Here is a 27,410-nt window from a genome sequence, read left to right on the forward strand (position 1 = left end):
TAAAAAGGAGGTTTCTAGAAATGCCGGATATCTAATTAATTAAGTTGCACTGAATGCATTCAGAATAGAAATAAATTATAACATGTTTATTTTCAGGTGCAATAACTTATAGTGTCATTTTTAAAATGCAAAATTTCTGTACTCAAAAATATATATACAAAAGTGGTGGGGAAGCAATAGGGAATGAATTGGGATTGACCCGAAGACCCTTTTCCCCTACATATGTGTCTGACTTTTGGGGCGCCTTCCATTTATTGGCTCGGGCTCTTTGGTAAAAGGTAGTAGCGTTTAAACAGAAAATCAAGTATTTTCGTACAATTTACCAGAATCTTAGATGAAAAATTCTTTTCTAGAAGATTACTCTCTTTTAGAAATTTTTGCTAAGTGTAGACATATTTCTGGGCATAGTTATTAATCCTCTTATTTAAAAGGGTTTAGTCATTTCTTGCTTCTTCTTTAAAATCCGTGTCAGTATCAATTGTACATTAGAATTTATAAAAGAATTATGTTGCTCAAATTCCTTTCCTACAATTTCTTACCAATTTAGTTCAAAATTAAATAAAAAAAAAGTTGTTACAAATGAATGTAAGGAGCAGAATTAAAACATAAAACAAACAGAAATTATTTCTGATATGAGGAGGGTTTCCCCCTCCCCAATCTCTTGCTCTTTATGCTAAAGTTTTAGATTGCTTTAAAAATACTTCTCATTGCGATTCAACGGCTTTTGTGGTTCAGCAGTGTCAAAAAGCAAAACTTTAGCGTAAAAAGCAAGAAAATTTAAGGGGGATTCAGCACCTCTCCTTAAAATAATTTTAATATTTAAAAGCAAAATTTAATATTTTGTGTTAAGAAAGAAAAAAAATTTCTGAAATAAGCAGGGAGCTATCATCCTGCAGTATTTATATTCAGGTTTAACGTTGACTAAAAAAATAAATAAAATAAAAATGAGAGAGAGAGAGAGGGATTAAACCTCATAGCCATATAAATTGTTTGTTATTTCAATCATCCGGTTAACACATGCATGCTAGTTTTCAAAAAAAGCAAAATGGGAATAAAAACAAAGAGCTATACAGATATTTGACTCCTGGACTGCAGTGATTAGTACTGGAGCAGTCATTTTTAATTTTTTTTTTTTAATGTGCTTATCATCTAGTAAGGAGGGGCAGATATAGCATAGTAAGCTTAACTCAAAACCAAAGATGCGATGGAAGGAATACGCTGTGATAAATAAAATAGTTTTGGGGTTAATTCCATAGATGAATTTTTACCAACGTGTTTTCACCAGGACTACCAAGCCCCTCTTCTAAAAATTTTATCATTCAAACAATTGAAAACTGTTTTGAGGCTGTTAAAAAAAAACGCCGGAAAGTTCAGCAAGTATGGGGCCCTATAATTGGCATTCTTAGGTTCTTTGCTGGAAATATTTAATAGGAATAAACATTCCAAACAAGGACCGAGATTTTCTATATTCTACAACTAAACATTTAGGCTTAAATCTGCTCTATAGTTTTCTTCCTTTAAAATCTTTCATCGTCATTTACTTCTACCAAGCTGTTACGGGGTAAATTTCATCTTTCCTAAAAAAAGAAAAGAAAATTAGATTTACACATTTTTACACAGAAACACATTTGAATTGTTACTTTTCACAGTGGAGCTTTTGCCAGACTACATGTTAACAATAAAGACTCAACACTAAACTAGACCTTCCCGTCGAAGAAGCAAAAGGTTTTTATTCTACCAGTGATTTTACAGCTTAATTCTATCAGTAAATAGCAATTTATATCAAAACCAAAATAAAACAGTATTATTAAGAAAAAAATAGATTTTTGTTTTATTTTTGGTAACTAGTTAAGATTTTAACACACAAAAAAAATATTGGGCTCTTGTTGTTTTTTCAAATATAAATTGCAGCATATGTCATATTAAGAGTGTGCAATATGCCACTAGTTCCTCAAATTAGCAAGACTAAATCATTAGTTTGTATACATCTGTTGTACTTTCACAGAAAGGAGCCAACAACGCCAACGAGGACAGTTTTTTATGTACTTTGTCCTGCATATTTTTTTCTTTAGATATTAAGAGAGAACTGTTCTTACATTTCTATCTTGGGGTCGTGTCAAACAGCCACAGGGAGAAAATCTCGTCGAAAGAAAATGAGCAGAGGTACTTGCCAAAGGAAGTAGTTTACAAAATAAAACAAAAAAGTTTACTGGTAGCAGCTGGTTTCACTGATGCTACAACCTGCCCTAGTAGCTCTGGTCCTTAGCATCTGGAGCTGTGCCAAGAGACGGTTAAACACTCTAACTTAAAGTGGTTCATTATAATGGGTCTTACACTTTTCATAGGGCAATCAGAGAGATGGCCTACTGGATGGAATAAGGTCTTTCGAGCAGAGAATTACTTCCATCTTTCTATTTCAGGAGGATAAGATCCAATTATGGTTGACGCAAAAATTTCAACTGAGAGATGAACACCCAAAAAACAAGTTTTATCAAAATACAATTAAAAAAAATGTTATCCAATAAAATTTGTAGTTAAAGCAAAACTTTAAAAGATTGGTTTAACAAAACATTAAGTATGATGTCATGGGACTTTCTAGAGGCAGATAAGCAAATAGTTCGGGCTGAGGTTCATATACTTTTCTATCACATTTACATAGCTTACATAGCATTTACATATCACATTATCACATTTACATAGCTCTTAGATGAACCTCCAAAGACAACAGCAAATAATTTGAAAAAGTTCCTTGCTTCAATTGCCCAAAGGCTCCCTCCCCTATTTTATGTAAATCCTAGTGTTGCGATCCCCTTTAATTTCCCTAACATTTCCCCATTTAACGTGGTAAAAAAATGGAAAAATTAAAAAAAACAAACACTTGCCCACTGGATATTCCTGTTCCACTTATTAAAGCCTTTAGTGATTACCTCTCAAAGCCCCTTTCTATTTTTTAATCAATGCACTCAATCTGGACTGTTTCCTTCCCTTTGGAAACAAGGTTTCATAACTCAAATAAAAAAGAAAACGGTAAGCTTGGCTTTGATGGCATTCGTCCTATCTCTCTGAATTCTATTTTTTCAAAATTAGATGAAAACTTTCTTGCTGACTGGTTTAGGGACCAAGTCCATCCCCTTGTTGATCCTAGGCATTTTGGAAATCTTAAATCTACATCCATTTCACATTACCTTATCCACCTCGTTGACTCCAGTGGGATACTACTTGGGAGACCAAACACCTGGCTAAACCTAATTTCTGTTGACCTACAAAAGCCTTTCGACCTGGTTAACCATAATATATTCGTACCATATATCAAAGGCAGACAAACATCAAGATTGCTATTCCAGCCACCTTAGTTTTCCCAATGGTATTCCCCAAGGTACTATTAATGGCCCCCTCCTGTTCTCCGTCACGATCAAAGGCCTTTCAATGGATTGTCCTGACGGTGAAAATTTGTCGACGACCTAACAGTTGTAGAGACGTGTTATAAAAATATTTATAGTAATCCAATGGGTATTCTCCATGACATTGCAGGCGAGGTTTCTTCTCTTGATATGACGGTTAATCCTTGTAAATTCACCATATTATCTGTCAGTTTCCTAAAGTCCCCTCCTCTTTTCCTTCATCCTATTCCTCCTGAGATTTCAGCTTCTTCCTTTAAACTCCTAGGTGTTACCATATCTTCTGAATTGAAGTGGGACACCCATGTAAATAACATTCTCCGTCAAGCAAACTTGTCACTCTGTCTTCTGAAATTTCTGCATAAATTGAGTTGCCCCCCATCTCATTTACTAAAGGTATATATTTCTTTTGTACGTCCTTTGGTCGAGTACGCTTGTCCTGTCTGGCATCCGGGCCTCTAATTGAAGCAACTAAAAACTCGAGAATATTCAAAAAAGAGCCCAGAGGATTATTTATACAGAAGGCAAGGTCCCATATTCCTACCTCCTTGAAACTTCAAAACTTGATACCCTCAAGTCCAGAAGAAAAAAATTATGCCTCCGTTTTGGGAAGTCAGCACATATAAACGCTCGTACTGGAAACCTCTTTTCTAGCCACCACTCACTCATAAGAAATTGCCAACCCCGTATAGTGTCTCAATCCATCCCCATCCTTCTTCCCATAACCTTTTCTACCCTACGTTATAAAAGACCTTTGTTCCCTTTTTTACAAATAAAATCAACCAAAATCACAACCCGTAAGTTTTTCAAAAATTTAAACTGTTTTGTGTATTTTTTTTTTTTTTTTTTCAATATTTGTTTATTTTATTTGTTACCCTTTTTATCTTTTTACATTATTACCTTTATAATATTTTATAATTATGACCTATATTTATGACTTTTCTAATTTGTATTTTCTGACTGTTACCTGTTGTGTTTTCGTTACAGTTTTAACGAAACTGTAACTGTAAACTGTAACTTTTAAAGAAACTTTCGTGTGTTTACGTTTTATTATTTTTGTTATTGTATTTTTTTTTACTAAGAAATAAGAATTCGACCCACTAGGGTTTGTGATAGTTCTTTTGCTAGATATAGTTCAATATCTATCTATCTATCTATCTACTATAGATGTTGATTCTTTGGAACCGACACCTGAACTATCAAACGTAGTAAGAGTTGAAAATCGACAACCTGGACCATCAATTGTGAAAACACCAATACGGGCAGCTAAAGTAAAGGCTATTGCTAAATAGTTTGAAGTATTCAAGAACCATAAGCGTGTCAAAGATAAAAATGAAGAGCAAAGGCACTGGCGTTTAGAAGATATGCGAAAACTACAGGCTGTCAAAAATGAAAATGAACAGCAAGAAGACATGCGGTTAGAAAACATGCGACACCAAGCAAGTGAGCACGTCGAAAACGAAAATGAAGAGTAAAGACACACGTGGTTAGAATAAAAGTGGTGACGTGATAAATATGAAAATGAAGAGCAAAGACGTACACGGCTAGAAGACATGGTCATTAATGCCTACCACGCCTTTGTTACAAAAATTAAGGTTAACTAATATGTATTTCATACTGACGAAACAAAAGCCGAGGTTAAACGAACCAAACAAATTGAAAATGATAGCGATAATGATTGGGTTTTGAATTTTGACATGTATCAGGTCATCATTGCCTACCATTCCTTTGAAAATCAAAAACCTGGACTAGGAAAACCGTTGGAAAAAAAAGAAGTTTTTTCCCCACCACATGAACAATTAAAAGAAACAAAGGTTCGGCGATAGGTCTTTTATAGTGACAAAATACAAGCCAAGGTAAAAGAAGAAGTTTTTGTCCCACCACCTGAACAATTGAAAGAAACAAAGGTAGTCATCAATTCCTACCATACCTTTGAAAATCAAAAACCTTGACTAGATAAGTCGTTGGAAAAAAAAGTTTTTGTCCTGAACAATTAAAAGAAACAAAAGTTTGGTGAGATTTCTCTCGTAATGACAAAAGACAAAAGAAGAAGTTATGGTCCCATCACCGGAACAATTAAAAGAAACTAAGGTTCGGCGATATGTCTTTCATAAAGAGAAAAGACAAGCCAAGGAAAAAATTAAGGTAACTTCACAAAAGCAATACTTCTAAGTTAAGTCTATTTGGGCGCTATGACATCAAGAAAAGGTTCAAATTGTCTGCGTTTAGAAGACAAGCAACAGTTAGAATCTCTATATAGAAGCCTGCCGCAAGCCGAGTCCCGGGGCACGGTGGCGAAGCTGCTGGGCTTTCGGTAATATATATATATATATATATATATATATATATATATATATATATATATATATATATATATATATATATATATATATATATATATATATATATATATATATATATATATATATATATATATATATATATATATATATATATATATATATATATATATATATATATATATATATATATATTTATATATATTTATATGTGTATATATATAATGTTTAAAATTTTTGAAATATGTACTAATATAAATTTTGGATTTTTCTTTTTACCATGGGCTTTTAATAAGCTTCTTTCCCACTTTGTTCATTTAAGGCATCCTATGCTTTTTGTTAATTCAGGAAATATAGAGAAATGAGAGACTAAAGGGGTCTGTGAGAATAATGGATATTTCAGAGAACATTAGCTAGGATAGAATTATTTCTTATTAAAATTTTAAATTATTCCTAAAGACCAAATCGGAGTAATTAAATAACAGAAATCAGTATATCCTATAAGTGAAACTGCAAAGGAAGTGCTCTGTACATTAAATATCTTTTCTTTTCATTTTATTTCTAAAGCAACCGTGAACATAAATAATTAAATCTTACATAATTTTACTATTCCAATCATTGTTTTTCGTCTTATCACTAGGGGTGGCAACTGTAGTGGATGCGTTGGCAACGTACTCATCATCATCACCATCCTCTTTGTGAAAGTACTTGTAATATATGTATTCGATAATCAAAACGATGATCGATAGAATAATGCCGACAAAAATTACGATGAAAACTCCACCTAAAATACAAAACCAAAATGACATTAACGATGAATAATGAAAATGATAGGCATGTAAAAAAATGGCAAAGAAAACTCCGACAAAAAAAGTAAGTAAAATAATGAAAATGAGGAACAAAAAGGACAATAAGAAACAAAAGGACAATGGAAGCTTTCTCTAAAGATAAAAGTGAAAGAGTTCTGTAAAAGAAATGATAAAGACAGTGAAAATTACTTGAATATCGAAAGCAAAAGTGGCAGTGACACAAAAAAGCAAAAATGACAATGAAGGACAAAATAAGAAATCGTCTTTAGGTGCAAAAATTTGTGTAAAAATGAAAATTAAAGTGAAAAAAAAAGAAGACAAGGAAAACTCAATCTAAAAAAGAAAAAGATGACAAGGAAGAGCAAAAATGATAATAAAAACTCCACCTAAAGATGAATCTCAGACATATATATTTCCCCTTTAAATCGGTTGAATTTTTAGAGTGGAATGCAAGCACCAATAGTAAGGTAACATCAAGCTTTCAAAAAATAGCTTCCCATTAGCCTCATTATTTCTGGTTATTCGTATCTTTTGTAATAACTAGGATGCAGTTACACTGGATTTATTGGAAAATCTCATGATTGATTGAAAAGAGCTTTTAAAATTATTTTAACTCAATTTCAAAGCTTTGAGGAAAGCTAAAGCTAAACTACGAGGTGTGCTGGAAAAGCCATTCAACCCAAATAAATTTAAAACTTAATTAAGCCTTAGAAAATGCTCGGTATAAAGTTCAAACGTATATACTGCCGTTCTTAGTGTATGATCCATATTCTAGATGAATGTTAAAGGCATCATGAAGACTTAGGCCATTCTCCTTATTGTAAAGCCAAATATAACTTCGAGGTAGAAAGCTATGTAGCACTTTGGATTGTTTAAGCAGTCCCAATAACAACTAATTCATTTGAAGGGTTCATACTAAACACAAAGATATATCCCCTTTGAATTGGAAACAATTGGATGCCAAAAATAATACAGTTCACAAAGTGTACGACATCACTATTCCATGGTAAATAGCACCTTTAGGTTCATCACAATTTTTTATGAGGAGTTAAAACCTTTGTACGGAAACCTTAGCATCCATAATCTCGTGATTGACGTTTGTTTCACTGGTGCACATATTGGGTTTAGATGAGTCCCTAAACTTAGGAACTAGTTAAATATTATTCAAAGATCTTAAATATTACAAAGACCAACCTAGAACTTCTATTTTGGGTCCCTGGATACAAATCATACGTCTTTTACTAGAATTTAATCTGACCGAGGTTTTTATTTTTAGATTTACTAGCTAGTAGAAATCATTTTTCTGGATGGTTAACCCAATGAAGTTAACGTCTCCATAAGTAGACATAAGATGAAATAATATTGATTTATAAACCAGAAAGACAGAAAAAAACATGTACTTCAAGCTAGCAAAGAGCTAAGTTCGTACAAGACTTTCTTAATATCAATATCATAGATTATCTATCAGGCTCCACGAGATGTCTACACAATATGGGCCGACGTGTTCCTCCGACAACTTCATTGTTGTGGGTTGAATAACGCTCCATCCTCGCTTAGATTGGATCAGACAATACTCCGCCTGCTCAATGTCATTGAATATAGTCAATCTTCAGGAAGCCCAATCATCTGATCGGATGGCTGTTGTGGTTTACAAAAACATTGAAGTGAGAAATACATGAAAGTGTCAATAATGTTTGTTAATATAACAAAATTCAGCCAGCCTCTAGATTGCAAAGATAAAAAGAATTTTGGTGAAAGAAAATGACAAAAGAGGCTATCTGTCACGATAAAGATAATTTGGGAAGATCATAAAATGAAGAATAAAACTGAAACCTGTCATCAAGGGCAAGTAACCAATTCTACTATTTTTCAATAAATTAAAGAAGTTGCAATTAAATGAATCACTTTAAAAAGTTGAATTAGTATCTTTGATTAAATTTAATGGCTTAGATTTTATTAAATTTATTAATTTCTTCTTTGATCATTAAAGGCTATTCAAACGCTGAAATTTGGGGTTATATTTAAATTTATCAATTTTAAGGAGGACATAGCATTCATAACATGCGGAAAAGTCAACAAAAATTATGCGGAACCCCGAAAAAGGCTGGCTACCCTTCCTTAAAAGACGTGCAGCAGCTAGCATAATCAGGCTATCCGCTTTTTTTCTATCACTTGAGTGATTAATCTTTGTTAACCAGAGAAATACCAGCTACCTGGGTAAGGTGTGAGCGTCTGCATAGCTAGCCAAGACCACTTTTGAAGCATCAGAAGTTCTTCGAGGTATTGTAAATACCACAAGGACTTGTAAACGACACTACGACTCCTACGAGAAAGGGCTTGACTTTGGTTTATTGGTTTGGACGTTGCTGATTCTAAAAAGAGTCTTTGAAAAGAATAGTCCGTCTCATTATAATTAATTAGAAAAAACTTTTTTCACAAAATAAGTTTTCCAAGTAAAGTAAAGAACTCCATTAAACCAAAAATGAGCAAAAATACAATGAAATAATCTACCAAGCGTGAAACTACCAAAAATCAACATCGATAAATAAATGAAACCCAAAACAAACAGAAATTACAACATATAACCAAGTTAAACTCAAAACGAGCAGAAATTAACATGATTAAGGCTCAAAACCCCTGTTGTTTCCCAAGCCCAAAACATAATTTGCACTTTCCTGAAAAAAATATAAATGTTTTAACTTTTATAACTTTAATAAATCAAATAATATTAGCATTTTGATTACTAAACATCAGTTTATGTATATTAAATTGACAATGTATATTCATTTGTATTTTTTTCAGAATTTCATCAGTCAATACCCTTTTTAATTTTCAATCGAATGAACGCTTTTTGAAGTTTCTACGACAATGCTTTCTATAACAACCTTATATGCCCCAGGGCATAGCTTACATTCCTTGCCCTGAGGGCTGTGAAGGGGTTGTCATCCTCAAAGACATAATTTCCGGACCTAACAACTACGTTGAACAAAATTGCTATCTCAAAATTTTGATTGGATGTGTTTGGGGAAATGGTTGGCGTGAGAGGGGGGTTAGTTGCCCTCCAATCACTATCGACGATTAAAAAGGGCACTAGCCCTCTGAATTTCCAATTTAATGAGGCCTTTTCAAAGTTGTTAAGACAAAGCTTTCAATAAAAAAAAACTTATATGCCCCCAGGGCATAACTTTCATCCCTTTCCCTGAGGGCAGGGGGGGGGATTGTCATCCTAAAAGATATAATTTCCGGACATTTCAACTACTTTTAACAAAATGGCTATCTCAAAATTTTGATTGGATGTGTTTGGATAAATGGTGGGCGTGGAATGGGTGTTAGTTGCCTTCCAATCACTTTCAAATACCAAAAAGGGCACTAGCCATTTCGATTTCCAATCAAATAAGCCCTTTTTGAAGTTTCTACGACAACACTTTCTATAAGGGCATAAATTACAACCCTTGCCCTGAGGCCTGGGGGGGGGGTTGTCATCCTCAAAGACCTAAGTTCCAGAACTTTCAACTACGTTGAACAAAATGGATGTCTTAAAATTTTATTGAATGTGTTTGGGGAAAAGGTGAGCGTGAGAGGGAGGTTAGTTGCCCTCCAATCACTTTAGACTATTATAAAGGGCACTAGCCCTTTAAATTTCTATTCGAATGAGGCCTTTTTGAAGTTTCTACGACAAAGTTTTCAATAAAAAACCTTAGATGCCCCCAGGGCATAACTTACAACCCTTGCCTTGGGGGCTGTGGGGGAGTGTCCTCCTCAAAAACATAATTTCTATTTGGAAATAAACTGCGCTAAACAAAATGGCTATCTCAAAATTTTGATTGGATATTTTTGGGGAAATGGTGGGCGTGGAAGGGATGTTAGTTGCCTTCCAATCCCTTTCGACTATTAAAAAGAGCACTAGCTATTCCAATTTCCAATCAAATGAACCCTTTTCTAAGTTTCTACCACAACTCCTTTGATACGAAGTGCCCTAGTCTAAAGTAAAAAAGAAAAATAATAATAAAAATACATTGTGCCAACACCGTTCTTTACTTAGGCAGCGCGATTACGCTGCCTATGATACTAAATATTTACAACACTTTGATACGGAGTTCGCACTCATTGACAGAGGGATTCAGTCTTTGTAGATTAAGAATAAAACATTAAAGCTGTCTTACACGTACAAAATTTTTTATGCAATATAGAATAAACAAAACAATTAAATGGATAGTTACCAATATTTTCGATAGAAATTCCTTCTGAAGTAGAAGCTTCCGGTGGACACTTTGCTTTATTTGGGTTTTCAGTCCACCACTTATCTTTTAGACTTTCTAAACGACGAAGATTCAGAAGCTTTAAAATACTGGAAAAATAAGAGAATTTTATAAACAAAAAATAAAATATTAATTACTCGTAAGCTTATTTTATTTATAATAGATTTTTATAATATTGATTTTTTGGACAATTGCCTTTAGTCAAGAATAGTTTGTTAGGAGTGTGTCGTTGCTAAAGCTAACTCTCATTGGAAAAAAGGGGTATAAAGCTTTTTTGTTTTTGATAAGAATTGCACAATGAATGTATCGTTTGACGTGGGCATTTTTTATGAGCCAATCAGAGGTTGTTCAATATACGATAGCATGATTTGTGGTTGGGATTTGAATAAAAGAAATGGTTATGTTATTTGCTTGCGTGTATAGGAATTCCCATGTTATTTGCTTGCAGGTATAGAAATTCCATAGTAATTTGCTAGCATGTTTAGGAATACCAATTTAATTTGATTGCTTGTATAGGAATTCCCATGTTATTTGATTGCTTGTATAGGAATTCCAATGTTATTTGATTTCGTGTATAGGAATTCCCATGTTATATTATTTCTTGTATAGTACTTCCCTAGTTATTTGCGTTGATTTATAGGAAGTCCAAGGTTCTGTTCGTTGTGGTATAGGTATTAACTGGGTCTTTGCTTGAAAGTATAGTAATTCCCCTGTTATTTGGTTGCTTGTATATGAATTCCCATGTTATTTGCTTGCATGTATAGGAATTCCCCAGTTATTTGCTTGCGTGTATATGCTTGCGTGTAGAGGAATTCCCATGTTATTTGCTTGCATGTATAGGAATTCCCATGTTATTTGCTTGCGTGTATAGGAATTCCCATGTTATTTGTTTGCATGTATAGGAACTCCCATGTTATTTGCTTGCATGTATAGGAATTGCCACGTTTTTTTGCTTGAGTGTACAGGAATTCCCATGTTATTTGCTTGCATGTATAGGATTTCCCGTGTTATTTGCTTGCAGGTATAGGAAGTCCAATGGTTTGTGCGGTCATGTGGAGGAATCCCCTTGTTATGGGCTTTCGAGTAGAGTATTTCCCTTTTGATAAGATATCAGGAATATGTAATCACTTGATCTTTGAATTAGATAATTGTACGACACATTATCATTTCTGTCATGTATAGTAACTACCATTTTATTTTATTGCGGGTATAGGAACTCCCATGTTATTTGCTTTCAGGTATAGGAATTCCCATGTTATTTGCTTGGCGTGTATAGGAATTCCCATGTTATTTGCTTGCGTATATAGGAATTCCCTTGTTATTTGCTTACATGTATAGGAATTCCCAAGTTATTTGCTTGCGTGTATAGGAATTCCCTTGTTATTTGCTTGCTTGTATAGGAATTCCCATGTTATTTGCTTGCGTGTATAGGAAGTCCGATGTTATTTGCTTGCATGTATAGGAATTCCCATGTTATTTGGTTGCGTGTATATGAAATCCCATGTTATTTGCTTTCATTTATAGGAACTCCCATGTTATTTGCTTGCATGTATAGGAACTGCCACGTTATTTTGCTTACGTGTATAGGAATTCCCATGTTATTTGCTTGCGTGTATAGGAATTCCCATGTTATTTGCTTGCATGTCTGTGTGAGCCTCTTTTGGCTGTTTGTGTCTTTTCGGGCATTGTGTCTCTCTGTTGGATGTGTGCGTCTCTTGTCTCTTTGGGCTGTGTGTCTCTTTGAGCTGTTTGAGTCTTTTTGGTCTGTTTGTGTCTCTTTGGGCTGTTTGAGTCTTTTTTGGACTGTGTTTGTCTCTTTGGGCTTCTGTCTCTTTGGGCTGTTTCTTTGGGCTTTGTGTATCTCTTTGGGCCTTTTATGTATTTTTGTTGTGGTTGTCTTTATTTTGGCTGTTTGGCGATCGTATGTTTAATGGATTCAGATGGGGAATAGGTGGGTCTCTTTGGGGCGTTTGAAACTTTGTAGCGGTTGTTCTTCATTGTCGTTTTTTTTTTTTGGTCTGTTTTGGGGTCTTTGTTCGGTGTTCAGCGCATTTTGGGTTTTGGATAAGTTTAGTGTTTTTTTAGGTTTTTTAGTGTTGTTTCTATTTTATCTGTTTCAGTCTTTTTTGGGCTGTGTTTGTCTCTTTGGGCTTCTGTCTCTTTGGGCTGTTTGTGTTTCTTTGGGCTATGTGTGTCTCTTTGGGCTGTTTGAGTCATTTTGGTCTGTGTATGTGTGTCTCTTTAGGCTGTATGTCTCTTTGGGCAGTTTGAATCTTTTTGGTCTGGAGCTGGATTTCTTAGCCATTCAAAGGTGTGTAGGATATTTTCTTGATCAAACATAGCCGTGACTACATCAGATGGTTTTGTATTGCAGTGAGTTGTTACTATTAGTATTATTTTCGTGTTTTTTGCAAGAAATTCAAACTATACCTTAAATGTATTCAGATATATTATTTATTAAAAATTTCTGTGACTACATCAGATGGTTTTGTAGTGCAGTGAGTTGTTACTAGTAGTAGTATTTTCGTGTTTTTCGCAAGCCATTCATACTATACCTTAAATGCATTCAGATATTTTCTTGATAAAACATAGCCGTGACTACATCAGATTTTTTTTTTTTTTGAATTTTCGGAGTTGGATTTCTTAGTCTTTCATAGGTATGTGTTGTCTGAAACCTTTGATTTGGGATGAGTGGTTTGCTATTTTCGACTTTTCTGAGCTGGATTTCTTAACCTTTAATAGGTGGGTGTTGTCAGAAAATTATGACTTGGGATGTTTAGTTTGCTAGTTGGACTTTTCAGAGCCAGATTTCTTAGTCTTTCGTTGGTGTGTGTTGTCTGAAATCTATAATTTGGGATGTGTGGGTTGCTATTTTTTACTTTTCTGGGCTGGATTTCTTAAACTTTCATAGGTGTGTATGATATTCTCTTGATAAAACATAGCCGTGGCTACATCAGATGGTTTTGTAGTGCGGTTATTTTTTACTAGTAGTATCTTTTTCGTGTTTTTAGAAAGACATTCATAATATAAATAAAAAGTATTACTATATTTTTCTTGATAAAAAATATCCGTGACTACAACCGATTGTTTTGTAGTGCAGTGAATTGTTACTTGTAGTAGTATTGTCGTGTTTTTTTTTGCAAGAAATTCATAACATAACTTAAATTAATTCAGATATTTGCTTGATAAAACATAGCCGTGAATACATCAGATGGTTTTGTAGTGCAGTGAGTTGTTACTAGTAGTAGTATTTTCGTGTTTTTTTGCAAGCCATTCATACTATACCTTAAATGCATTCAGATATTTTCTTGATAAAACATAGCCGTGACTACATCAGATGGTTTTGTAGTGGAGTGAGTTGTTACTAGTAGTAGTATATTCGTGTTTTTTGCAAGCCATTCATTCTATACCTTAAATGCATTCAGATATTTTCTTGATCAAACATAGCCGTGACTACATCAGATGGTTTTGTAGTGCAGTGAGTTGTTACTAGTAGTAGTATTTTCGTGTTTTTTGACATAATCGTGATCAAATCAGATGGTTATGTAGTGAAGTGAGTTGTTACTAGTAGTAGTATTTTCGTGTTTTTTTTGCAAGCAATTAATACTATGCCTTAAATACATTCAGATATTTTATTGATCAAACATAGCCGTGACTACATCAGATTGTTTTGTAGTGCAGTGAGTTTTTAATAGTAGTATTATTTTATTGTTTTTTGCAAGACATTCTTACTATACATTAAATGCATTCAGATATTTTCTTGATCAAAAATAGCGGTGACTACATCAGATGGTATTGCTCTCAAAGAGGTGACAAAATTTAAAATATTGTTCCAAATTTTTCATAGAAGATAGAAAAAGTTATACTTTGATATAATTCTAAATTTTCTTAAATTCAATTCCGACCTTTCTCAAAGAGATGAAAAAATTTAAAGTTCTGTTCCAAATATTTTCCCGTAAGAAGAAAAGTTCAATTTCAATTCTGAATTTTCTCAATGAAAATGAAATAAGTTATTGATCAAGTCTATTGTCCTAAAATAATATAAAATTTTCCACTTCAATTCAGATTTTTTTCAAAGAGATGAAAATATTTTCAGTTCTGTTCCAAATATTTTCCCGGAAGAAGAAAAGTTCAACTTCGAATCTGAATTTTCGGCCACATCAGTTTTAAGTTCATTCTCAAAGAGATGAAAAAATTTAAAGTTCTGTTCCAAATATTTTTCCGGAAAAGAAAAGTTCAACTTCGATTCTGAATTTTCTCAATGAAAATGAAATAAGTTATTGATCAATTCTATTTTCCTAAAATAATATAAAATTTTCCATTTCAATTCAGATTTTTCTCAAAGAGATGAAAAAATTTAAAGTTCTGTTCCAAATATTTTCCCGGAAGAAGATAAGTTCAACTTCGATTCTGAATTTTCTTAATGAAAATGAAATAAGTTATTGATCAATTCTATTTTCCCAAAATAATATCAAAATATTCCACTTCAGTTCAGATTTTTCTCAAAGAGATGAAAAAATTTAAAATACTTCCAACTTTTTCATAGAAGATAGAAAAGTTCAAGTTCTCTTCTGAATTTTACCAACGAACACAATTAAGTTATAATTTCTCAAGAGAAAATAAAAAGCTTCCACTTCAGCTTTAAGTTCACCATAACATAAAAAATTTTAAGTTCAGTTCTAAAATTTTACATAGAAGATAGGAAATATTTTCTTAAATTCAATTCCGACCTTTCTCAAAGAGATGAAAAAATTTAAAGTTCTGTTCCAAATATTTTCCCGGAAAAGAAAAGTTCAACTTCCATTCTGAATTTTCTCAATGAAAATGAAATAAGTTATTGATCAATTCTATTTACATAAAATAATATAAAATTTTCCACTACAATTCAGATTTTTCTCAATGAGATGACAAAATTTAAAATATTGTTCCAAATTTTTCATAGAAGATAGAAAAAGTTATACTTTGATATAATTCTGGATTTTCGGCCACATCAGTTTTAAGTTCATTCTCAAAGAGATGAAAAAATTTAAAGTTCTGTTCAAAATATTTTCCCTGGAAAAAAAAAGTTAAACATCGATTCTGAATTTTCTCAATGAAAAATGAAATAAGTTATTGATCAATTCTATTTTCATAAAATAATATAAAATTTTCAACTTAAATTCAGATTTTTCTCAAAGAGATTACATAATCTAATGTATTGTTTCAAATTTTTCATAAAAGATAGAAAAAAAGTTATGCTTTGATATAATTATAAATTTTATTTAATTACATTCCGACCTTTCTCAAAGAGATGAAAAAATTTAAACTTCTGTTCCAAAGATTTTCCCGGAAAAGAAAAGTTCAACTTCGATTTTGAATTTTCTCAATGAAAATGAAATAAGTTATTGATCAATTCTATTTTCCTAAAATAATATAAAATTTTCCACTTCAATTCAGATTTTTCTCAAAGAGATGAAAAAATTTAAAGTTCTGTTCCAAATATTTTCCTGGAAGAAGATTCTGAATTTTACCAACGAACACAATTCAATTCTAATTTCTCAAGAGAAAATAAAAAGCTTCCACTTCAGTTTTAAGTTCACCATGACATAAAAAATTTAAAGTTCAGTTCTAAATTTTTACATAGAAGATAGGTTCCAAATATTTTCCCGGAAAAGAAAAGTTCAACTTCGAGTCTGAATTTTCTCAATGAAAATGAAATAAGTTATTGATCAATTCTATTTACATAAGATAATAAAAAATTTTCCACTACAATTCAGATTTTTCTCAAAGATATGACAAAATTTAAAATATTCTTCCAAATTTTTCATAGAAGATAGAAAAAGTTATACTTTGATATAATTCTAAATTTTCTTAAATTCAATTCCGACCTTTCTCAAAGAGATGAAAAAATTTAAAGTTCTGTTCCAAATATTTTCCCGGAAGAAGAAAAGTTCAACTTCGATTCTGAATTTTCTTAATGAAAATGAAATAAGTTATTGATCAATTCGATTTTCCCAAAAATAATATCAAAATTTTCCACTTCAGTTCAGATTTTTCTCAAAGAGATGAAAAAATTTAAAATACTTCCAAATTTTTCATAGAAGATAGAAAAGTTCAAGTTCTCTTCTGAATTTTACAAACGAACACAATTCAACTCTAATTTCTCAAGAGAAAATAAAAAGCTTCCACTTCAGTTTTAAGTTCATCATGACATAAAAAATTTAAAGTTCAGTTCTAAATTTTTACATAGAAGATAGGAAAAGTTATACTATGATTTTGATTATTTCCTATGAAGATTAAAAGTTTCACTTCAATTTTTCATTTTTCTTGAAGAAGTGAAGAAATGTTCAACTTCGATTCTGAATTTTCTAAATGAAAATGAAATAAGTTATTGATCATTTCTATTTTCACAAAATAATATAAAAGTTTTCCACTTCAGTTCAGACAAAAGTTATACTATGATTGTGATTATTTTCCATGAAGATAAAAAGTTTAATTTTAATTCTAAATTTTCGTAAATTCAATTCCGACCTTTCTCGCTTGGCACCTTCCCAAATGAATGGGGATTCCCCCACCGCTGCCTACACATTGCAAAAAAGTGGGCAGTACGAAAACTCCACGCTTTAAACCAGACTGGTTTTTTTAGCTAAATCTTTGGAAACAGCCCAGCCTCTATTTCTGACCGTTTAATTTTTGATTTTTTTTTCTATTTATCACAAACAATTTTCACTTAGCTACCTAAAACCATCTGACTTCGTTGTGGGGAGTAGTCATAAAACCCTTGGAAGTCTTTGCGGGGGAGGAGTCATTGAACTCCTCTTGAATATACAGTACAGATATTTCATTCAAGAAACATGATTAAACAAGTTTTTAAACTACATGCTATTTGCGTGACTGTCATTGGCATATGTCCAAACGAGTGAGGAGTCCCCACGGGGTCATACACAGGTTAAAAAGTGATCAGTACAAAAACTCCACGTTTTCAACCAAACTGGTGTGGTAGGGGTCACTAAGGCGAGAAATACGCAGTCGAAATAGCTTTATTTAATTTTTTTAAGGTTAATTTAGACTAGGTTACGTGCGCGCACGTAACCTAGTCTAAATTAACCTTAAAAAAAATGAAATAAATGGCTTGTATGGCTTGCAAAAATGGCTATGAATGAGTATGAATGGCTTGCAAAAAACACGAAAATACTACTACTAGTAACAACTCACTGCACTACAAAACCATCTGATGTAGTCACTTCTATTTTTTATCAAGAAAATATCTGAATGCATTTTATGTATAGTATGAATGGCTTGCAAAAAACACGAAAATACTACTACTAGTAACAACTCACTGCACTACAAAACCATCTGATGTAGTCACTGCTATGTTTTATCAAGAAAATATCATACACACCTTTGAATGGCTAAGAAATCCAGCTCCAGACCAAAAAGATTCAAACTGCCCAAAGAGACATACAGCCTAAAGAGACACACACACACAGACCAAAATGACTCAAACAGCCCAAAGAGACACACATAGCCCAAAAAAGACTCAAACCGCTAAAAGAGACAAAAAGATAAAAAAATTACTAAAACACTCAAACTAGACACACCGCCCAATGAGACGAACAACCCCAAAATAAAAAACAAAATACCAAAAAAAAAAAACCGCCCATACAGACACATACAAAACAAAAGATTCAAACGTCCCAAAGAGACACAAATAGCCAAAAGATTCACACACGACCACAAATAGACACAACCAGCAAAAATAAATACGAAAAGACCAAAATGACTCAAACAGCCCAAAGAGATACACATAGCCCAAAGAAATACAAACACCCCAAAGAGACAGAAGCCCAAAGAGACAACGACTGTCCAAAAAAGACTCAAACAGCTCAAAGAGACACACAGCCCAAAGAGACAAGAGACGCACACATCCAACAGAGAGACAAAATGCCCAAAAAGACACAAACAGCCAAAATAGGCTAACACAGACATGCAAGCAAATAACATGGGAATTCCTATACACGCAAGAAAATAACATGGGAATTCCTATACACGTAAGCAAAATAACGTGGCAATTCCTATACATGAATTAAAATAACAATTTAGTTCCTATGCCTTCAATAAAAGAAAAGTTTTATACAGCTGAACGCACTCACAGAAATTGTTATGAAATATACCCTAACGAAAAGAACAAGAGAATTCCTATACACGAAAGCCCATAAATTGCGACAACATCTACACGCCCTAAAATAACAAGGGACTACCAATAATCGATCGCACATAACGTGGGAATTCCTATACATGCAAGCAAATAACATGGGAATTCCTATATACGCAAGCAAATAACATGGGAATTCCTATACACGCAAGCAAATAACATCGGAATTCCTATACATGCAAGCAAATAACATGGGAATTCCTATACATGCAAGCAAATAACAAGGGAATTCCTATTCATGCAAGCAAATAACATGGGAATTCCTAGACAAGCAAGCAAATAACATGGGAATTCCTATACACGCAAGCAAATAACATGGGAATTCCTATACAAGCAAGCAAATAACATGGGAGTTCCTGTACATGCAAGCACATAACATGGGAATTCCTATACATGCAAGCAAATAACATGGGAATTCCTATACACGCAAGCAAATAACATGTGAATTCCTATACACGCAAGCAAAATAACGTGGGAATTCCTATACATGCAAGCAAATAATATGGGAGTTCCTATACATGCAAACAAATAACATGGGAATTCCTATACACGCAAACAAATAACATGGGAATTCCTATACATGCAAGCAAATAACATGGGAATTCCTATACACGAAAGCATATAAACGCAAGCAAAAAAAATGGGACTTCCTATACATGCAAGCAAATAACATGGGAATTCCTATACACGCAAGGAAATAACATGGGAATTCCTATACATGCAAGCAAATAGCAAGGGAATTCCTATACATGCAAGCAAATAACATGGGAATTCCTATACATGCAAGCAAATAACAAGGGAATTCCTATGCATGCAGGCAAATAACATGGGAATTCCTATACACGCAAGCAAATAACAAGGGAATTCCTATACATGCAAGCAAATAACAAGGGGATTCCTATACACGCAAGCAAATAACTTTGGACTTCCTATACATGCAAGCAAATATCAAGGGAATAACTATACCTGCAAGCAAATAACACGGGAATTCCTATACACGCAAGCACATAACATAACCATTTCTTTTATTCAAATCCCAACCACAAATCAAGTTATCGTATATTGAACAACCTCTGATTGACTCATAAAAAATGCCCACGTCAAACGATACATTCATTGTGCAATTCTTATCAAAAACAAAAAAGCTTTATACCCCTTTTTTTCCAATGAGAGTTAGCTTTAGCAACGACACACTCCTAACAAGCTATTCAATTGTCCAAAAAATCAATCACACTAGGACCGGTATTACGTACTCGTTCCTCTTTGAAAGATGTATTGACCTCTAGATTAGAATTACCTACCAGAAAAACTGGAAGGTCATTGTAATAGGCAAATGACCCTGGTAACCCAATTACTTGAAAACTAACACACATATCTATGCCTCAGGCGTAGGTTTGCGTTTAGGTTCTGTAGTAATCGGGCGCTTACTACTGTATTAGTGCCCTATTTAAGTAACAAAATCGATTTTATCTTAAAAAAAGTGCCAATTTCTATATTTAATTGCATCAAACAACTATTTTAAACCAGTAGTGCCGAAACGCAATAAAGTCGAAATTATGAGATAGTCTTGGAACTTAGGCTTAGGACTATTGAATAATTAATTGTATATCCCCTCCCCCTTATTTATGAGACCCCGGTGCCAAGAGGCGATGCATTTCTCTCTAATCAAATAAGCAGTCTATGCGAAACGAACCACTATTATACAATGCTCATTTAGTAGCTATAATGATTGTACGGTACCACTTGGTTGGTATCAGTTATAAAAGGGGAGGCCACTGGTTCTTTTAGTTTCATTGATTGGAGAGTGACTTGCCACCCCTTCAAAGCCTCAAATGTCCTTGGGTACCCCCTGAGACCGGCCTCAAAAAGCGCATTCAAAGCATTGACTCTGAACCTTCCTTTCCTTTAGATACATACGTAAGTAGGGGCTTTAACCTCTGACGTCTCTTCATTTGTGAAATTTAATTGGGCAAACTTTGCAATAATAATAGCTTCTGAGGGGATGTCAACCACCTCGCTAATTGTGAAAACAGTATTTCTTTACAAGAAAAGCTAGTTTTGCAATGTTGAAACAGTATGATAAAAACTTAACTTAAGCTTGAAGGGTGGGGGTTTAAATGGGCAATAGTCCTTCTCATATTTGAGAAAATATTAAGTTATAGTGTTAAGTATATATACTTTAATGACTCTCTATTCTCTAAGCTTAGTATTATGGTATCCCCCCTCCCCATATATTTTGGATAGCTTTAAATTTAAGATTAAAACCAAAAAGAAGTTAGGCTTAAGATTGACATTAACACTAAATAAAAGAAGCATGAACAATTTTATATATGCAGCGGTTGTCACCCCCTAAATCTTCACTGTTTATTCGAAAGTTTGCCCTTTTTTTTTACTCAGAATAAACGCTTTAATACCATACATCAAAGCAGCGTTGTAGAACATCTGAATTTTTCATCATAATGTTTAAAACAGGAAAGGCCTTATTAATTCTCATTAGCTTTTAACATTACATTTTCAGTTAAAATATTTTGAACCCGCTGTCTATCAATAATGAACCAGCTATATTTTGTGATTTCAAAAAAGCTTTCAGGATGCCACTTGTCAAGATTTAGTGCATTATTTTAATTGTTCTGGTGATGGGAAAAATACTTCTTCTTTTGCCTCGGCTTGTCTTTTGCCATTTTGTAACACATATCGCCAAACCTTTGTTTTTTTTTTAATTATTCAGGTGGTGGGACAAAAAAATTATTTTTCTTCTTACGATTTATCTATTCCAAGTTTTGATTTTCAAAGGTATGGTAAGTATTGATGACCTTATCCATGTCAAAATCCATGTGAAATGGATTCCAAATGAAAAACATTACATTTTTTCAAAAACCAATTCATTATAGTTATAATTTTCAATTTTTTTGGTTCGTTTTACCTCGGCTTGTCTTTCGTCATTATGAAATACATATCGCTGAACCTTCACTTTTTTGACAAACGTACGAAAGGCATTGACGAATTTTTCCATGTCAAAATCCAAAACCCAATCATCATCACTATCAGTTTCAATTTTGACATGTCTTGATTGTCGCTGCCCCGGTTGATTTTCATTTACTCGCTCATATGTTCGGTGTCGCATGTCTTCTAACCGTGTTTCTCTTTGCTATTCATTTTCATTTTTCACTTCCTCACATGCTCGGTGTCGCATGTCTTCTAACCGCGTATGTCTTTGCTCTTCATTTTCGACACATTTTTGGATTTTGATTACTTCAGACAATTTAGCAATGGCATTTGCTTTAGCTGCCCGTATTAGTTTTGCCACAAGCTGCCCGTATTGGTGCTGTCGCAATGAATGGCCCAGGTTGTCGATTTTCATAACTTATCACATTTGAAAGTTCAAGAGTTGGTTCCAAAGAATCATCATTTATAGTAACTGCAACTGTAAATTTTCGTTTTTTGGACCTTCCAACAGACATTATATTATATAAATAATAAATGTGTTGGAAACTCAGCAATCTTATTTTTGTTATGCATGGCATCCTATAAGAAAATGCTTGTATGATATCATAAGAAATGCTTATATGATGTATTAATCTAGTACATGACGTCATTTGCAAAAACTAAAATTAAGGCTCTTAAGGAATTTTCTCTGACTTCTGACCTATCTAGATCGTTTCTTTTTTTTTTACCGAATAATCAAGGTATCAAGGTATCTCAAGGTATCAATTTCCCCGAAGAAATATGGAGCCATTTTCGAAAAACAATTACAAAACATGTACATAAATATATATATATACAATTTCTAACCAAGGAATTACCTCTATTACATTATGTATATATATATATATATATATATATATATATATATATATATATATATATATATATATATATATATATATATATATATATATATATATATATATATATATATATATATATATATATATATATATATATATATATATATATATATATATATATATATATATATATATATATATATATATATATATATATATATATATATATATATATATATATATATATATATATATATATATATATGGTGTATATATATATATATATATATATATATATATATATATATATATATGTGTGTGTGTATATATATATATATATATATATGCTGCAGTTTCTATTGGTCGCAAGCTTCAACATCACTTTTTAGTTTCATTTGATTTTTTTAAGTTGACAAGGTCCTATGATCCGGAACCTAACAATTCTACTTGTGATAATGACACAGGTGTAAAACAGCCCAACCAAACTAAAGAACATCAAAGCAACCCTTCTCGGGGAATCCTTTGCTCAAATAAAATTGTATACTAAACGAACTTTACTTTAGATTTTTCTCAGAGGGGGATGCTTCCCACCAATTTTTTGATAGATGGAATGCCTGCCTTCTCCAATAGGCATACATATGAAAGCCATTATTCCCAAAGAACTTTAATAAGACAATACGTTAATTCTATTTTGTATAGTTATTTTTTGTGAGGGGGGGGAGGGGGGGGGGGTAAAGTGGGCTAAAAGACACATATTAGGATAGCTTTGGATTACAGAAGAAGTTACAAGTGAATAGATGTTAAATATATACTTAAAAAAAAAAAAACTTTAGGTTTTCACCAAAGTTCACTTTACAAACTTAAGGTTAGTACTGAATATATATAAGATGCTCATATTCAAAGCACGTTATGTTTGATTCAAAAACATGTTTGATTTGAGCCAAAGTTGGTGTTTCAGGGTATCTAATCTTAATGACCGTAAATCCAAGGCTAGCATTACAGCATAGAAGCGGAAAATCCAAAGATATTGAATATAATTGACAAATAGTGTTTATTTTCTATCAAAGCCGAAATCTAAGAGTTTCTAAGCTTAATTATGGCATACCCGAGATTTTTTATACAAAAGAGAAGAGTGAATTCCATAGATAATTAGTAATTAGTTAAAAAATAGTGTTTGTGTTGCATTTCAATCAAAATTGATACTGAATAGCTTATCAGTTTTGACTACAAATCTGTGGTTAATAAAGGAATTTAGTTGTTAAAAATCAACAGAAATTAATTAAAACTTTCGCAAAGGATTTATTGTATTTACCAGACTGTGGTATATAATTTTGGTACTCGTAGAACAGTGGTCTTCCCAGGTCTCCTAGGTTTACCTCATCCTTTACATCTAGTCAGTCAAATTATCAGCTCCATAGCTCTGATATTATTTAAATTCCACTTATTCCAACCGTAAGATCATACCATAATCTTTTTAATTACGTGTCACGTTATAAGGAATATCCTTCCTGATTTGAATGGACGATAGCACTCGATGGCGCTTCAAACAACTTAAAATAGTTTTTTGTTCCCGCGTAATTCTTCTTTGATTTATTTGTAAGAATTTCTTTTCATCATTAATAGTTACGTACGTTCTATTGGAACCCGTTTAGGCTTTTCTTAGTATTCAAAATCAATTCTTTTAAACCACTGAAGTCTTTTCCCCCCTCCCTCTCTCCCTTCCGCTCTATATGTCTTTTTATGTATCGATTATGAGTTAACGTTTAAATGATATTATACGTATCCTCCCCCTTTCTTTCAAACCATGAAGTATTTGAGAAGATCAGTGCTTTGTTGAATGATTTTGTTTTCAGTCAGTTCGTGGTCTGATTCGAAACTATAAAAAAAACATAATATTGACAAATATAGGAACATCAAAAGAATTGACTTTTCACTCCAATTCCAAATGCATAAAGTCCATTAGGTTTGATTTTACTTATAAAAAGCTAAGAGCCTTAGAAAATTTGCCTGATTTTCGAAAAACGGGGGAAAATAAGCCCAAAAAGTCATGTGATCTAAACAAAAACCTCACCATCGGATTCAAAATAATGGAGAACGAGGTTTCACGTTCCCATCTACAAAAATGTAGAATTTCATATTATGGCAGAAGAAATATCCCGAATGCGTGTTTACTAATTTTTTTTTCCAGGGGTAATTGCATCAAACCAATGGCCCTAGAAGATCTGAGGATAGCTCATTCAAGACGTAACCAAAATTTATAGGATCCTTTTTAAGTGACCGAACAGACTGGAGTATACCTAGCCCTCCATCTCGCCCATCTTTCCCTCAAGGACATCCTATAAAAAATTTTAAATAGCCTTTCAATTCAGCATAGTCGAAGATCCGATAACTATGCTTTTGGTCATGATATAACCCTTCATAGTCCCCGTGGAAAAGACTATGCTTTTCCACGACTATGCGGGAAAATAACTATGGCTTTGGTGATGACATAACCCTTCATAGTCTCCAGGGAAAATAGTTTAAGTCACACTATTCCACATATTGTTCACATATAGTACTTGTGATTGGGAAATATACGAAACAATTTTGGGGTAATTTTCTGCGGGAAGGAGGGATTTCCTACGGAGAGAATTTTCCATGAGGACGGAATTTTCCGGAGGAATTTTACAGGAGAAATATTACAAGGGGGGGGGGGTGTAAGGGGATTTCCTGGCATTATTTGAAAAACAGTCAGAAAGCAAATAAAAAAAAAAATTTCTTCAAGTGAAAGTAAGCAGCAACATTAAAACTTAAAACGAACAAAAATTATTCATTTTATGAGGACGGCTACCCTTTCCTCAACCCTCACTCTTTAAGCTAAAGTTTGACTACTTGTCTTAATTCTTTGGGAAAACTACTCAAACACAAGGGCCCTGGATTTTGAATGGTAAGTATTTTTAAAGAGCGTTAAGACTTTAGCATAAAGAGTGAGGATTGAGGAAGGGGCAGCCCCCTCCCTCATATACAGAATAATTTCTGTTGTTTTTCCGTGAGTTCAAAAGGATTGTATTGTCATTTAAATTGTTTGTTCTGGAATTTCAGAAATTAGATTTTAAGAGGTAAGTTTTGTATTGACAAATTGATGTTTCCTTTACGGAGTCTTTTTGTGGAGTCGGCATCTAAGTGTTCTAAGTTACTTTTAGAATTACGGCTAATTGGAGGGAAACTTTACTTTCATTTTCCTAATTTGTCTTACTTTTAAATATCTGTAGCCCCCCCCCGTTTTATCTCCCTGTCTAAAATTGAATTGTTTCTGGCATTTTTAAACGGCGTTGTTTCATTTGACAGGACCAGAGTCCTTTGCCATTTTTAACTCGACATTCGGTTTTTATTCTCAGGTATTAGAAAGAAAAAAAAAGAAAGTAATGGAAAGTTCTCGGAGTGCCCTAGTAACATTCGGGGTGGGGAGGGGGCAACCCTTATAAGAACTGAAATGCTAGCAAAAGACTGTACGTTCGATGGCACCTTTCATCCAGGATATAAAGAAGAATCCAGTCCGCCGAGTCTGGTTGCTTTTACAAGGATTCTACTGTACGGTACGGACATGTCCACTGAGGACAAAAGTCAAGATATTCAGATTGCCCTTTCAATAGCACAGCTTTTGCAATTCAACGTTAAAAAGTGTCGTCCTAAAAATGGTAACGGATCAACTAACATTCGACACGACAGACACAGGGAAACTCCTCTTGCTGTATACACCAGTGTCATGGCATACTCAAAGACCAGAAAAAGTGACATTGTGGATAAGCTAAGTTTTCATGGTCTAGAAGTTTCTTACGATCGAGTTTTGTGGATAGCAACTGAATTCACAAGCGAAAAGTGCGACCAGTTTGACGACATACAATGCATTTGTCCAGCCTCACTCAGTAGGGGTATTTTCACTGCCGCTGTCGTTGAAAACATCGACCATAATATCTCCTCTACAACTGGTACCGATTCCTTTCATGGGACAGCTATTTCCTTTAATACAGCTTCCAGCACCGACCATGCTCTGAGGGAAAAGCTCCGTTCGAGGCAGAAAGAGCAGTTCGAAGCATCGAGAAAAGTCCGAAGCCTACGGATGGAATATACCGAAGTCCCTCCTGCTCGTTTACGCATAGCACACCCGTTAGTCCCTCGTGTCACACCGAAAGACGATCTGTGTGATCGTCGTATCACACCGCTGCTCTCCATCACTCAAGAGCAGCCTGTGAACGTAGAAGAATATTGGTTGAATCATGTTGAAGAAGTAGCGAAGAAACAAAACGGAAGTGCTTCGATGCCGGTCTCGTGGGGTACATTCTACTCCAATAGGCAACCAACGGTGGACAAGCCGAAAAGCACGACTGCACTGTTACCTATTTTTAATGATCAAGCGCCTTCAGTAGCAATAATGCTTCACACAATGAATTTGGTTAAGACAGTTGTCACGTATCTGGACCAAGTTCAGACTCCAGTTTTGACAGCTGATCAGCTGCTCTATGCTCTGACTAAACTGATGCAGTGGAACTTTTCAGAAATAAATCCGGAAGATCCGTTTATCGCCGTTTTTGGTGGCCTGCACATAGAAATGAATATTCTGAGCTAGAAGACTGGAAAAGCTAGGAGACTGGATGAAATGATCTGAATGGGACGAGCTTCTCG

At 33.5% G+C, this 27,410-nt stretch overlaps 1 protein-coding gene across 1 annotated transcript in view; it reads right to left on the minus strand.

The window, feature by feature from the left end:
- Positions 1-1,442: 1,442 nt before the first annotated feature.
- The window catches only part of LOC148952966 (ionotropic receptor coreceptor Ir25a-like), a 124,755-nt gene continuing 98,787 nt past the window's right edge, over positions 1,443-27,410 (minus strand). The window contains exons 11-13 of the mRNA XM_089087839.1: positions 10,728-10,855; positions 6,296-6,482; positions 1,443-1,577 (exon numbers count right to left, since the gene is read on the minus strand). Coding sequence (XP_088943965.1) covers positions 1,544-1,577; positions 6,296-6,482; positions 10,728-10,855 — 349 coding nt within the window. The 3' untranslated portion in view covers positions 1,443-1,543. The remainder of the gene's footprint in view (positions 1,578-6,295; positions 6,483-10,727; positions 10,856-27,410) is intronic.

This window comes from Artemia sp. Qi Xiang Cuo, chromosome 4 (assembly GCF_049724085.1).
Source record: "Artemia sp. Qi Xiang Cuo chromosome 4, ASM4972408v1, whole genome shotgun sequence".
NCBI lineage: Eukaryota > Metazoa > Arthropoda > Branchiopoda > Anostraca > Artemiidae > Artemia > Artemia sp. Qi Xiang Cuo.